This window comes from Larimichthys crocea, chromosome XVIII (genome assembly GCF_000972845.2).
Source record: "Larimichthys crocea isolate SSNF chromosome XVIII, L_crocea_2.0, whole genome shotgun sequence".
Taxonomy (NCBI): domain Eukaryota; kingdom Metazoa; phylum Chordata; class Actinopteri; family Sciaenidae; genus Larimichthys; species Larimichthys crocea.
Window position 1 is genome coordinate 9089605 of NC_040028.1, and position 14602 is coordinate 9104206.

At 40.2% G+C, this 14602-nt stretch overlaps 1 protein-coding gene across 1 annotated transcript in view; it reads right to left on the reverse strand.

Moving 5' to 3' along the window:
* Positions 1-504: 504 nt before the first annotated feature.
* epha3 (eph receptor A3) overlaps positions 505-14602 on the reverse strand; it is a 98752-nt gene continuing 84654 nt past the window's right edge. The window contains exons 17-20 of the mRNA XM_027291040.1: positions 14089-14238; positions 13480-13673; positions 8070-8225; positions 505-2869 (exon numbers count right to left, since the gene is read on the reverse strand). Coding sequence (XP_027146841.1) covers positions 2764-2869; positions 8070-8225; positions 13480-13673; positions 14089-14238 — 606 coding nt within the window. The 3' untranslated portion in view covers positions 505-2763. The remainder of the gene's footprint in view (positions 2870-8069; positions 8226-13479; positions 13674-14088; positions 14239-14602) is intronic.

Here is a 14602-nt window from a genome sequence, read left to right on the forward strand (position 1 = left end):
TAAAAGAAAGGCCAGCGTCATTTGTAGGTCTGCAACATCATCACACACGATGAAATAAAAACACGGGAGCAGGTCTATCGTCATCCATTTTTTGGAAAATATTTTGCGAATATTTATTATAAAAATATAAATGTTTCCACTACAAATCATTTTACATTAGTAGACAAGGCCATCTACATTTGCACACATAAATTCTCACACAGACACAGGGGTCAGTCTTGAGACAGAAAATGAGGGATCTGGATATAGGGTGCATAACAGTATTGCTCTCTCAGATGTCCCAGGTTTATAAAGTAAGTCAAAAAACCAAAACACAGATAGCACTGACACATAATTTACTGTATGCTACAAAAAAACAAAAAAAAAACATTGACATTGCGTTGTATAATGTTAACAAATAAATAATAATGTAATCATAATTGCCTTTTTATTGTAGAAAAGAAAAAAAAACACAGAACAGAGAAATATAATTCAAAATAAGATAAAATATAATACAGATGATTTTTGTCTCTTTTTTTAATTAAAAATGTTGCACAATTTTTTTTATTTTTTATTTATTCTTTTATACATACAAACATTTGTACAAAGAAGGATGGCCATGTACATATAGTGGGATCTGTAGCGCTAGTTGCTATCATTACGATGGTTTACATTATGTACATGCTAATTAGAACACATAGCAGCAACAGCAGCATCCACAGGTAGACCAAGTAACAGAGGACTGACTGACACACTGAACAGGGCTGGGTTTCCCAAAAGCACCAAAACTCATCCCTGTCCATTAGATAAGTCTATAGCCAAGGCAATTAGATTTCCATTCAAAGTGCTCAAATATTGTGTACTACAGTAAGTGCTTGGAAAAAGCTTAAAGATAGTACCCTCATGATTCAAGATTACCCATCCAGCAGCACAAAGTACCAAAGCGCCAGTTTAGAAATACTGGGTATATGTTGCACTGAGGGATTGAAAGGGTGATATCAAAGCAGGAGAGTAACATCTTTAAGTCTGTACTTCATAGTACAAACATCATCTCGGTTCTAAGGTGCCTTTAGGAAATCCCATCCTGGACATCATGATGTACTAGGATACTATCTCAGAAAGTAATCATTTATTGGAAGTGTTGCATTTCTTACAGGGCATGTTCACACCTTGTTAGTTAAGGGCAGTGATTTAAAAAACCCCAAAAACATGCCCCTAAGAGAACAGAAAAAAATACTTCTTTCAAAATAAATCAAGCTTTTTGCTTCCTAATCCCACCACGATCCAACCCAACTAGAGGAGGCACTCTACTTTTTGCATTAAACACACCAGGATTTATAGACTAACAGCTAATTTGAGTTACTTTTTACAGCAAATGTATGCTTTTGTTAATAAGTTATGGATTCAGACCAAAGCAAATGGACTAAAACACTCTCAGATCAGCAGTGTTGATTTTCTGAATTGATCGTAAACACAAATGAACAAATCCCATTCCTTAGAAGGAAGTGATACTTGATGTGTGGGGTTGATGATGCTGACCTGTCTTACCTATAAAAAAAAAAAAACTCAAGTACAAACTCACTTCTAGTTTAAAACACTTTTGTCACACAGCAACTCTCTGTAGCAGAGGTCTTCATAACACCACTTCATCTTTATAAGTTCTCTTTTTCCTCTTGTCAATTTCTCTCTTACAGTTTCACCTTTTCTTGCTCCTGTCTCTCTTAACCTGCACTCTCAGTTCCTGGCTCTGTTCTCTCTTTCTGTTTCCCCTTGTTAGAGAAAGTAGAACAAATAACGTATACATCCTGAGATTTCACACAAAGGGCATTGGGTTGAGGGAACAGCACTATAACTGTACAATATCTGTTCAGAAGCACATAAAACATAGATGTCGCCATAAAAATAAAAAAAAATGTGTGTGTGTGTGAAGTGTGTTATGGCCCCTCTCCCTTCAAAGCACAGCGTTCAATACATTGTATATGTGACAGAATCATGGCTTCCATACAATGAGACTATTTAACTGATTATCATAATTATTGCTTTTATGTGACATGTCTACTGAATGCAAATACTATAGGTTAGAGCTACAGAGTTAAAATGGCTCGGTTATTGTCTAGGTGTGTCCATACCAGCTCAGTTCACTCATGGATAGAGACAGTAAATGTAGGTAGTTACAACAAAATCTCACGCCTCAGACCTCATTAGTCCAGGAAGGGTCCACATCCAGGTGAGCTGCTGCTGCTGTCTGCCATGCTCTTCTACACAAGGCATCTCAGCCGTTTCACCGCCTCTTTCCACAGGCTGCTAGTCAGGCATGGTGGGAGGAGACTGTGAGCATGCCAGTCCCCTTTCAACCGTAAAGGGAAGGCTATGCAATCCAGCTTAGCCAATATGGGAGAGCTCTGGCTTTATGTTAGTCCAAGTCCTTGCCCTGTATCCCAGTCCAGTCCCAGTTTGTATCCCTGGCCAGATCTCACTGACCTTCTTGGCTTTACATCTACCCACCTATTTGTCTGTAAGGCATTTCAACTTGGGCATGGAGGTACGGAGGAGTTGAAGAGTCAGCCAGTTAACTAGCTGGCAGGTCTGCACTGAACTCTTTCCATATCTCTGCCAGGACTTGACATCATCTTTCAACGAAACAATGGAAGCCCTCATTTGAATCATATTTTTCCTCCATTTCCACCCGTTTCCAGTTTAAATATGAAGCCACCGTGTTGGACTGTGATTAGCAACCACACCGACAGACAGGTCTCTGGTGTTAGAATTTGTTGGGCTCATTTCTTAAACAGGTACTGGGCCATTCTTGGTGTGGGAATCTAGGGCTTTGAGGCTGCTCACGATCTTCTTCTGTGGTCCTACGATAGTCACTCCAACCTTTTTCAGATCCCTGATTTATGAAGGATAGGGCAGAGAAAGGAAAAGAGGGAAGTGGGGGTGACAAATCAGACACAATCAGGGAGAGAGAGAGAGAGAGAGAGAGAGATATGCGATGGAGAAAAAGATCGGGAGGGGAAAAAAGATGGAAAGTGTGCATTAATGTTGGAGGATGTGACACCCATGTGACATTTCATGACATGCTCCCAGTGCTGCTCCCTTCACTTTCCCATGCATCTGTCATTCACAGAGGACTGCATTTCCCAGAAGGCTAGTGGGCTGCCACATGTCTGGAAGTGGTTTGTGGTCTCAGGTCTAATGCACGGTGGACTCTCCATCACTAAGAAACAGGGAGGTGGACCTATGGGGCTACACTGGGCTACACTGACAGCTGCTATTATGACCCTGTCAGTGTAGGAAACAGAGGCCAGCGAGGGCCACAGTGGCATAAAAGGCCTAGTTTCCTGCATTGAGCCGGATTGCTTTGACAGGGTAGGTATAAGTATGTAGAAAGGAGCAGCATTGGTACATGTGTAGGATCTGATGCAGATAGATCTTTTCTTGTTAATACTCTTAAAAGATTAGTTACATGCATCCAAGTGTAAGAAAAGACCGTTTGTATAGAAAGATTATTTAAAGCTGCAGCATCGGTTTCACGTGTTATTCATCATACACATCAAATACACACAGTGGTTAGTCTGCTTAATTAACATCAAGCTCTTTTTTTTGCAACATACAGTAACTACAACCTTAAAATACATAATATATACAAAGCATCATTCATATTACAGTACACAAGAAGTCACAGCACATCTCTTCTGCTCATCTGGTAGTAATAACATTTGTATTGTATTAGTAGAAGCAGTGAAGTTGCAGTCGAAGTGGTGGCATTACTACAACCAGCACTTTCAGAGACATTTTAGTGTTATTCGAAAATGATCGCAATAAAGTTTGTATTATTCAGATGCAAGCAGAGCATTTAGTCCTCCAAGGCAGCCAAAATAGCAGACATTTAGAAACATCTTGACCACCCAGAAACTGAAAAATGACAAATATCACAATGTTGTCTCTCTCTGTGTTACAATGTAAAGGGATAGTTTATTCAAATTTAGTATTATTTAAATAATTTTTAATGTTAACTGTACAATTTATTATGAGATCACAATAAACAAAACCAGCTTTTTGTTGCTGCCAAACAGCACCAGTATGCCACAGACAACAGCTATTTTTCCATCCATAAACTAATACTGTAAATTATAATGTTAAATGAATCAGCCTTAAGTAAACTAACAGTTTGTTGTATATCTCCTAAATGTTTGACAGACATCAAAGTTCATATGACACAAATGCCATAACAGCCTTTACAACCTAATATTGTCTATTGTAATACTCATGACATGGTATGTGTCCAAATGTTCTTCTGATTTGCATTAACACACATATTAATAATCATATATGTAATATTAATCAACATTACCAGGTGCTAACTGTCTAAATGAATTATAGCTTATAGCTGAATGGAAACATAGCTGTTGAGTTATCACTGAATAGCAACTATCCCTTTAAAAGTCAGACGAGTGAGAGCTCAGTCAGCGGTTCTTGAGGTAGGTTAGTGCTTCCAGACGGAGCCTAGGTCTTGGTCCACCACCCACCATCCAGAGCCTGAGGAGGCGGAGAGGAGCTGGGCGTTAGAGAGTGGTGATTCCCATGGACGGCTCCCATTCTGGGCAAGTGGCCGGCGTGACATGGACCTCCGTCAGAACCACTCTACTGAGACACAGCCAGGTCCAGCAACATTAACACTTTAAACTGGATGTCATAAACATTGTGCTTTCTGTAGATTGGTATTTAAAGTACATTTTAGCTGTAATAAATCAGGCTAAAGTACCAATACGCTGTAAAACAAACATTAGAGACAGGAAAGGAAAATACTCTATGTATCCTTAAAACTTGAAGTACTGTGGACAGTAACTCATATGTTTGTGAACACTGTAACATGACATATGTATGACCTCAAAATATATAGAAAATCATATTTATTGCACATAGACGGACAGTCCTTGATGGTTGTTTGCTCAGCAATGTGAAGTTGTTTGCTTTTGGGATTTAACCATTAATCATTTGAATACTTTTTTAACCAAGGAGCTGGGATCAGAAGGGTAAAAGGGCCTTCCACCCATAGACTGTCCAAGAGTGCAATGACATTTGAAAAGCAGAGAAGACCACAGCATTAACCCACAACCCAACAGCGTTAAGTTAAAACACATTATAATTTCATAGAGACAATCTAGAAGCCATGCATACTCAAGTTGTTGAAATCATTAACCATAATGCAAAAACTGTGTGCTGCAGACGCTTCCCAATATGTCATGTAGACAAGTTTTGATGTCTTGTGGAGACCAAAAACTGAAACATCATTATAAATTTGAAACACAATAACTCATCTATGCAGAACGCTGTTCTATTGACAGTCATAACAGTTGTTTTGTCATCTTTTCTTTGCATGACAAAAGTTAGGTTTTGCATTGTTGAGTCAACATGTTCTCCTCATAGCAATGAAACTTCTTCCTCATGTTAATTAGAAGGGTTGTTGTTTTTTTATGTAGAGGAAGCCACAAGAATCATCTGAAGAACAGACAGTGAGGAAACGAGAATACATTAAACTGCTGCCACATGAAACATATGAGGTATGACCATGAAATATAGAAAAAAAATGTCATTTGTGTTTATGCAGAGTAAAACATCTGCAGACTGTTTTTTTCAGTGTAGTTAAAAGTGAATTTTGGTGGTTTTGTGAACAGAAACAAACTAGCTTTAACCACATGGGCACAGATACAGTACTCGTCCCATTTGAGCTGCTGAAAGAAAGTGGACACTGGGTAAGGTTAGGCTATGACAATGTTTTCTCACCCTGTGCGAGGACGGGTTGTTGGCCAAGGAGCACAAATTCAGTGTATCGAAAATGTCAATGTTTTGTCACTCCCTTTGTCTAGCACTTTAGATGAAGTACCTGAAATGAACTTTACATGCACTCTGTCCACATGAAGAAAATAGTCCAACTGATGCAGTATTTTCTCGTCAATCCATTTGATCCCATCTCGAAAAAAGGACTTCAATTACTCCAGCAGATGAGTCAGCAAACTGCAGCCAAGTATGATTACTGTTCCTCAGAGGTCAGTGCATTGCCAAGCCTTGTGCTGAATATCAAGGACTAGATTAAGACTGTACAAATCAATAGAGCAATCCATACTGAGCAATGCATAGTCTCAGCCAAGTCTGCTAGCCTTGTAGCTGAGCTAGCCTTGGGTGCCTGAGCTCAGCCTTCAGTGGATTAATACTGCAGTGATCCAATTTAGCATCAGGCTACAGAAAAAGCATCACAGACAGTATGATTTCTTTAGTATGCGGTTACTTCGGTGCAATTTATCAGCAATGTATTTGTGTCTATACAGATTGTGAATATCCAACTAGTATGCAGAATAACAGAACTTTCCACTGATTAATTGCAGTCATTGAATGAAAGGCATAAGAAACGTCACAAGAAAAAAACACATCTTTTGTGTTTCGTCCTTGAGGAAAAAAATGAGCGAGAAATCATCATTAAAAAATCTCATTATTACTATTCAAACAGATGTCTTTTCCGCACTCAGTGCTCTCTTCAAAGAAAACAACACTTTGCCTCAAATTTCTAGAAAATTAAAAAAAGTTTTATTTTTTATTGCAACTCATAGCTGCCAGACTGTGAAGCTGCCATTGCCAAAGATTTAAACTCAACTTTTTTTGTGTAGTATTTTTAAAAGGTCCAAAAAGAATTCATAATTATTTAAAAGGACACATTGCTTCTTTTAAACACATTAAGCGCAACACTGTTAATGACTGGAGGTTTGGAGTTACAGCTGGCTACAGCACTGACCACCACGTTCCAACTGCCCCCTGTTGCTGCCATCACCACAGTGAATGGCTGCTTTGATCACAATGATTGGAAATGTCCAATTATTTCCCCTCTCACATTCCACATCAATTAGACCAGCAGCAGGCCAACAGAGGGAGGGAGAAAAGAGAGAACTGTATTGAGCAAACACCATAAAATTTAAACTAGTCAGCTTTTCCCAAGTAGCTGAACTCTGAACTCCAAGTCAAAGGGAGGCTTGTTCATCAGTATAATCTCTCAGTCTATTATCACTGTCCTCTGGATTTATAATTCCTTTCAGTATGCCAGTGCAGGACTCTGGCCAGAATATGATCCACTATCTCAGAACCTTTTGTCAGCCTGGGGATCCTGTCAGCTGAAGTCAGTCCTATAATCTCTGTCTCCGGTTCTAACTCTCCTTTATCCAGGGACATTGACACAATAAACCCTATGTTGTGACAAATACCATGTCTAATGGAACTTTCCACCAAATGTTCCTTGTACTACAGATGTGTACTAACTCAGATCCAATAAATAAGATCCAATAAAGATCCAATAAATCCTAAAAAGTACAACTAATTTCAGGCAGTGCCCAAATAATTAAGTAACAGTAATTTACAGTGAGGATGTGAGAGCGTGTCAACTTTCGTGCTTAAAGTTGAAGTTGTTTAGGGAACAAGAGATATGCAGAACCATAAAAATAACCATGAAAATATCTGATTGCAGATCAGTTCAGTACCACCTCTCTTTTTTACTGTACGAACAACGATTGACCAGACTTTGGCATATGGACAGTGTTACTTTGCTTTGTATTTTTATGCTTCACTGTATAGCGTGCCATGCTTACCCTTTCGCTACACTTTTATTTTCTCTTTCAAAGGCTTTTCTCTCTACTCTTTTACATTGTCAAATCTCCCACTTGTTTGCTCCCTCAATAGTTTCTCTTTTATTCCATCTCCTGCAACTCTTCTCCTCTTTTTGCCCTGTCTGCCTTTTATCTTTCTCTACTTATCTCTTTCTTTTAATGCTCTCACCTTCTCTCTCTGTGGTCATACTTGCAACATTGTGAGCATATCTAAAGGCCTGTCATTATGAATTACCATGACTCTCATCCGGACACCTTCAGTAAGAGCTCTATAGCTTTCTTTACTCACTGAGAACAAGTGTGTGTGAGTGTGTGTTCTTCACCAAGAACCTCTTCAAATTCCTGGGTCTTGCCATGGGCACTGAGGCTCTGTAAACACTGCTGACATGAATAGGCAGAGAAGCTTAGTGTGTGTATCTGTGTGTGTGGTTGTCTTACTCTGTGGAGGTCTTGGCCAGGGTATCACAAGAGCTGTAGCTGACCCCAGAGAAGGCCTCCTTGCAGGGCAAGGTCCTCATTCCATCCATCCAGTCACCCATCGTCCCCATTGAGGGAACCTCTGAACTGCTCCTGTCCAGCAACAAGTTGGCTGGCCTAAGAGAACACAGGTGGAGTAACATGAAACAAACATAAATGGATAATGAAAAAATGATAATTTCCATTTCCTTACCATATGTTGTAGAGTGTAGTTGGACAATCTATTTAATAGCACCGTGTATATGTATGCCATGTATATAATAATAATTTTATTTAAATTATATTTAAACATTCAAACTATGCATTCTGTGCTGGCACACAGATACAAAGCTAAACATGAACCAGACTGCTGTTCTCGAGCAGGACTCATCGGGGAGCACACCTACACAACTACGCACACATACACACACAGTGGCCATATGTCTGTTGCATACAGCAATCCTGAAAAATGCCTTTGGGCTTTGAATACATGGGGGAAATCAAACCATCACAGAAAATATTTCCATAATATATTTAACATATTCAAGAACAAGATTACTAACAAAACCAGCATCAGTTTCTGTCTAATGTCATTACAGTTTCCTGCAGCACATGTACCATGCGGCAAGATGCAGCATTAGATTTGATTAGACTTGATGGTTTCAATTGGATCAAATCAAATTAAATGCACTGCGTTGGGCTTCAGAGTGCTCAGTCAACAGTAGAGAGTGAAGGAAAGGCTGCGGGCTCTGTGCTGACTCGCTCTGATTGATGGTTGCCGAGGAAGGGGGAAGAGGAAGGACGAGGGAGGAAGAGAGACATACAGAGAGACAGAGGAGAGAGAGTGGAGGAGAAGCTGAAGACAAAGAAAACTGGTTTCTAGTTTCAGCGTCTAATCTCTAATGTCACTCCACATGACGTGTCTTATACAAATGCGGTTCACTTTGCTGTAGTGAAAACTGATCACATCAAGGTAAGAACCTTAGGCAAGAAACTGAACACAATGATCAATCACACTTGAACTGTGCATTTATTGCTGAATTTGTGAGTGGCATTTAAAACTGGGTTGCAAAGGCACTCTTTTTTTTATTTTTTATAAGGACAGCCTGCACCTGTCTTGCAGCGTAGACAAAGGCACCTACGTCAAGATCTCAAGGCTCAAACACAAACACTCACACACACACGTACACACATGCACACAAGGGAATGGAGCCTTGCGAACAAGGCAGGACAGAACAGGAAAAAGGGTAGTTCTCCCTTAGGGAATACTATTCATAGGCTTGTAAATAAACTCATTAGAATACCAGGAAGTCCACCTCTGCCTGGCTGATTTGGATTGGCAGGAAGGTTTGGAGCCATTGTGTGTGTTTACTGTATGTGTATGAGAATCTGGAAAATATAACCCAAGGCTAACTTCAGGGAATTAAGAAGGTGTAATCCCATAAGGCAGGTGGAAAACTGACTGACTGAAAAATGTTTGTAAAGTAGTCCTTTGTAAAAGGTGATTTGACAAAAAAATAATGTATGTGAAATTACAAGTTAAAGTAAAACACAAGATGCATTTCCTCTGATTCTCTTGGGATGCCTCATTAAATTAATAATTTATTAGCTGTCACTTAACACAAATAAAATGTCTAAGATACTTTAACTCACCGAGAGTTTTACTTGACCATCATCTTATTTCATAACAAAAGATACAAATATCAAGGTGGAGTGAGAGGATCAAGCTCTTATTCATTTAACAGGTGTCTATGGAGATATTGGAAGGAATGGTCAACGCTGTATAAAAACTTGAACTTGGAGATGAGAGATACCTAAACTAGATATACTCTCTGTAGCCTTCATGCTGATTTAATATATTTTGATTTTAAAGAAGCAATAGAACAAATAATCGAACTTTACAATCAAAAAATCATCAAGCTGCCATCACACAACATTGACAAAAATGCCATATGAAGCCAACAAAGAGGTAAACAGGGACAAGAAAGGCAAGATGACAGCTTAAACAGACAGAGTGGAAAAAAAGGCAGAGAAAAAAAAAAAGATGCATCTGAGATAGTCGAGTGGGTGTTGTTACAATGATTGAGTCTTTTCCTGCCAGATCAGAGGGCTGTCAAAATTCTGAGGGCCCCCCAGGACCCCTTAGGGAGACTGGTTTGTAGGGGGAATCGGGGACTGGGAGGTGGGGGTGGTCTACATGAGGGGGAAAAAAAGTATGACTCTCCCCGAGAGGACAGTAGTAAACTTTTTACTAGAAAAAGTGCAAAAACGCAAGTTGCTATATATATATATATAGATATAGATATATATATAGATATATAATATATAGCGATATATATTATATATATATGGGAATGATGAGAAATGTCTTGGATTCTCGAACTTTTGGGCTGTCAGGATAAGAATGTTCAGCCTATTGATCCTGTCTTCGTCTCTCCTCTCCTATGCCCCTTTGCTTTTTTTTCCCTCCTCAGATCTCCTCTTCCCCTTTATCCTCTACTTTCTTTTCCCCTCTCCAGTCTCCTCTGAGAGATAAACTGCAAATGACCTTCTTTCCCCTCCCCTTATCATTTTCTTTGTTTTCTTTGTTGTTACATTTTCAGCAACATCTCACTGCAACTCAGGAGACAAGATGATTGGAGAGGAAACAGAGAAACAGAGAGATGCTACGAAGAGGTAAATAAAGAGAAAAGAAAGCATCTGCCTGACGGTAGAGGGGGGTTTAAAATCCCTTATGGACTTAACACCATATAAGAATGCAGAAAACACCCGCTCAAACAGAAGGAGGCATAAATACACCGGAGAGAGAATAAAGTCTACCCCCCTTCTCGTTTTCATTTCCCTTCCCCTTTTCTGCTCCATCTTTCATTCTTTTGACCTCTAAATAACCAGGGCTGTGTAGTCTCTTGTTTTTAGAGCTCTCATGGGAGGAGTAAGGAGAATGAGAAGAAGAGCATCAACAGATACATGTGGGCAGGACAGAGTGGGAGGAATTCAGCTCTCACTGTGTTACTGGGACAATTCCCAGGGTATCAACAGGGAGAGGTTAGAATGATGTACTGTACAGGACCAATATTAGTCCTTTGAATTGAAATTTTGACATGTGGCCATTTGGTATCCTCTGCTGGATGTGATGGATACGATGCATTTGTAATCAATAGTACTCAGGTGGTCTGAGGGAGGCTATTGCCCTAAATGATTCAAGTGTGACATTTTAATTTGATTCCAGTCAAGCATGCATGGCTCTTAATATGAACTCCTAATCCATCTTACTATGCAGCATTTCAATATAAAGTCTTGGCTGTCTTTGACAAAATATTGCCATTTGGCTAATTTCATTTCAAGGTATTGGTCCTTCATGCACTTGAAACAAGAGCTAACCTGTTCCCTGGTGAAAGGCAGGGGAAAAGTAACTCGGACTGAGGCTTGGGCAAAGCAGAGTATCAATGATGTACCCCCCACCCAGGTTACCCATCATACACATTTAAAACTGTTTAATTTACTTGCCTGGTGGATGGTTTTGTCCTATGATCTGCATTTGCATAAATACATATATATAATGGGAACCTTCCCTCCCCGTTTCCATTCTCAGTCCTAACCTTACCCTACGGGCCAAGATCCACACCAGCATAGTTCTCCATCAGTGGCGATGGCCCAAGCCTCAGTCCCCGTTACTTTCTCCCCTGCCTTTCACCAGGGAACGGGTTAAGCTCTTGTTTCAACTCCAACCCCATTTCCAGCCCACCCCTAACTACTGAAAATTAACCAAAGACCCCTATTCTCAAGACGGAGATTGTTTAAATTATATAGCAGATTAATGTAATAAATCTGATTAGTTGTTATGTTCAGTCTTGTCATTAGTCATTTTGCCTTGTATAGCTTGGCGAAAAAGCCCAAACCGACTACGTCTGTAGCAATGCATTGCTGACCACTGCACATTAAAATTGACTGACATGTATTTAGAAGGAGGACTAGTTGTATTCTGAACTTTGGTTGCAACAATTTCTATGTTTGGATGAAGAGAGACATTTTTCTGTTTGAAAACAGGATAACCTGTGATCTCATATGTTTTAGACACTCTGTAAAGCCAATCGGATAGACGGTGGCCTCTAACCCTGGCTGGGCTCCTGTTGGCCCATAATTAGTCTCTGACAGCCAACCTTGGCCCCCTGACCCCAGTCCCTCTCCATCCACATACAGGGACACTAAACTCTGACCAGGTCCCACCCCTGAAATCTCCAGATGCTCTACTCTGGTCCCAGGCGTTGGTTTGAGCTCTGTGGAGGAGGGGCTGTTCCATTAGCGAGCCAGGACAGCCCTGAGACAAACGAGGTGTGTGAAGCTGAGTGCAGCTGCTCCCGCTGTGCAACTGCCACCACACACACACACATGCAGATACACACATGCACACACAGTTCTCATAAATCACCACAGCCGCCTCTGTCGGCCAGCCTCTGCTCGCCCGGTGTTAAAAGCCAATCAGGGAAATTACATACAAACTCCAAGGGACCTATTTTCACTTTCTTAAGAAATCATTAGTCAATGTTATGAGCTCTGACTTCTCCATAATATCACGGCCGTCTGCCACAGACTCAGCGCCTGTCCCCCTCCCTGCTCAGAACTGACAACTGTACAGTACATGGGTTGCCCTGGTTCCCCATAGACCCCTGGGAGAGAATGCTTGTCCCAACAAAGGATCAAAGCATGAGGGAGGGTAGAAAGGAGAAAAAAACACAACATAAGAACAAGGGAAAGAGTAGAGAGGAATACGACCTTAGACTGCATGGGAAAGGGAAATTAATAAATTAAAAAAGGTTTTAAATAAATATAGGGGGAGATGATAAAGCTAATTGTCATGCAAACACAGTAAGCAGGAAGGCAATATTTACATCGAGCTCCCGTAGTGCCTGGTTCCAAAAACAAACAGTAATGTACCAAGGGAGATTCACTCTAATACAAAAGCTCAACTGTATCCCTTCATCCTTTCACTGACCATTACATTGTTATTAGTCTATTGTGCTCCACTCATGGAAAATAAAGCTGCCAGTACTACCGCAATTCTTTCTGATCAGAGCAGGAAGTGCAGTGAGCATTAACCCATAATGCTGTGCATAGAACGTATAAATGGGAACTACTTCCAGTTTTGGACTGCCTGGAGCCAGGTGTCTGTTAGTCAGACACATGTGAACTAAAAAAAGGAGAAAAAAAAAACAGCCTGGAATACAATAGGCATCCGTCATCAGACAATCTATGAAACCAGCAAAGGTCTAGACCAGCAGATGATGGCGCCTCACGTTTGCTTCTTTGGAGGCTATGAGTTCTTTACTTCCTGTGTTAAAGCAACAAACAGCAAAAATTTAAATAAATAAAAAGCACAATATACTTCTGATACCTGGATGTGGTATTGGCCGTGATTTTGAGGCTACCGGGGTTGCGGATGAGTTTATCCAGGATGCTGACGATCTGTTCAAACTTAGGCCGGTTGTTCCTCTCTTTCTGCCAGCAGTCCAACATCAGCTGGTAAAGCGTGGCAGGGCAGTCCATAGGTGGGGGAAGGCGGTAACCCTCATCTACAGCCTTTATTACCTAAATGTAGAAAGGAAAAGATAGAGGAGCTATGTTCAACATCCATGTTCTACTGTAGTAGAAGTACCAAGCTTTTTTAGACAATTCAAAAGAAACTCCTGGAGTCAGTATATGGTCATTAGGCTGAAACAACATGTTTTCATTATATTGGTCTTGATATTTCAAAGGTTTAACAATACTTCTTTGTCCCAAACTGACTTTGTATTCCAGGCAATGTTTTTTGCCCTGAATGTCTGAAGTGGCCTACTGGGATTACAGTCCCTCGTTTCCCCACATGCCATAATCGTGAACTAAACATCTCAGCTTGCTGGTGCCTTACATCCCATCAAAGCTGGCAGCACTAATGGAATGGTGGGCGCACCACACAGACTCTCCTGTTGAAGGAAGTTAACTTGGCAACATTGGCATTACTTACATCCTGATTGGACATCTCCCAATATGGCCTCTCCCCATATGACATCACTTCCCAGAGCACAATGCCATAGCTCCAAGCGTCACTGGCTGATGTAAACTTCCTGTAGGCGATGGCCTCTGGAGCCGTCCAGCGAATTGGGATCTTGCCACCCTGAGAGCAAGAGAATGATTAATAGGTCTTTCAGTTTGTCTGTCAGTCAATCATTCAATACATCAACATTTTTTATGTCAATCACGCTACCCGATATTACAGTATAATTTGGCTATTTTGGCAAACCTAGCAACAATTATCTGACATATTATTGTGGTGTAGAGGACCATCAGTGAAATATTTTTCAGACAAAGTTGAAAGTGGTCATGTATAATGACAACGAACCTTATTGTAACAAACAAATAAATTATAACAAATAATAACAAATAATCACTATATTCAGTTTAAATGTAAAAACAAAAATAAAAAAATAAAAAATAAAGTATCTGCATCAACCTTAAAAAAAACAAAGAAAAAAAAACAT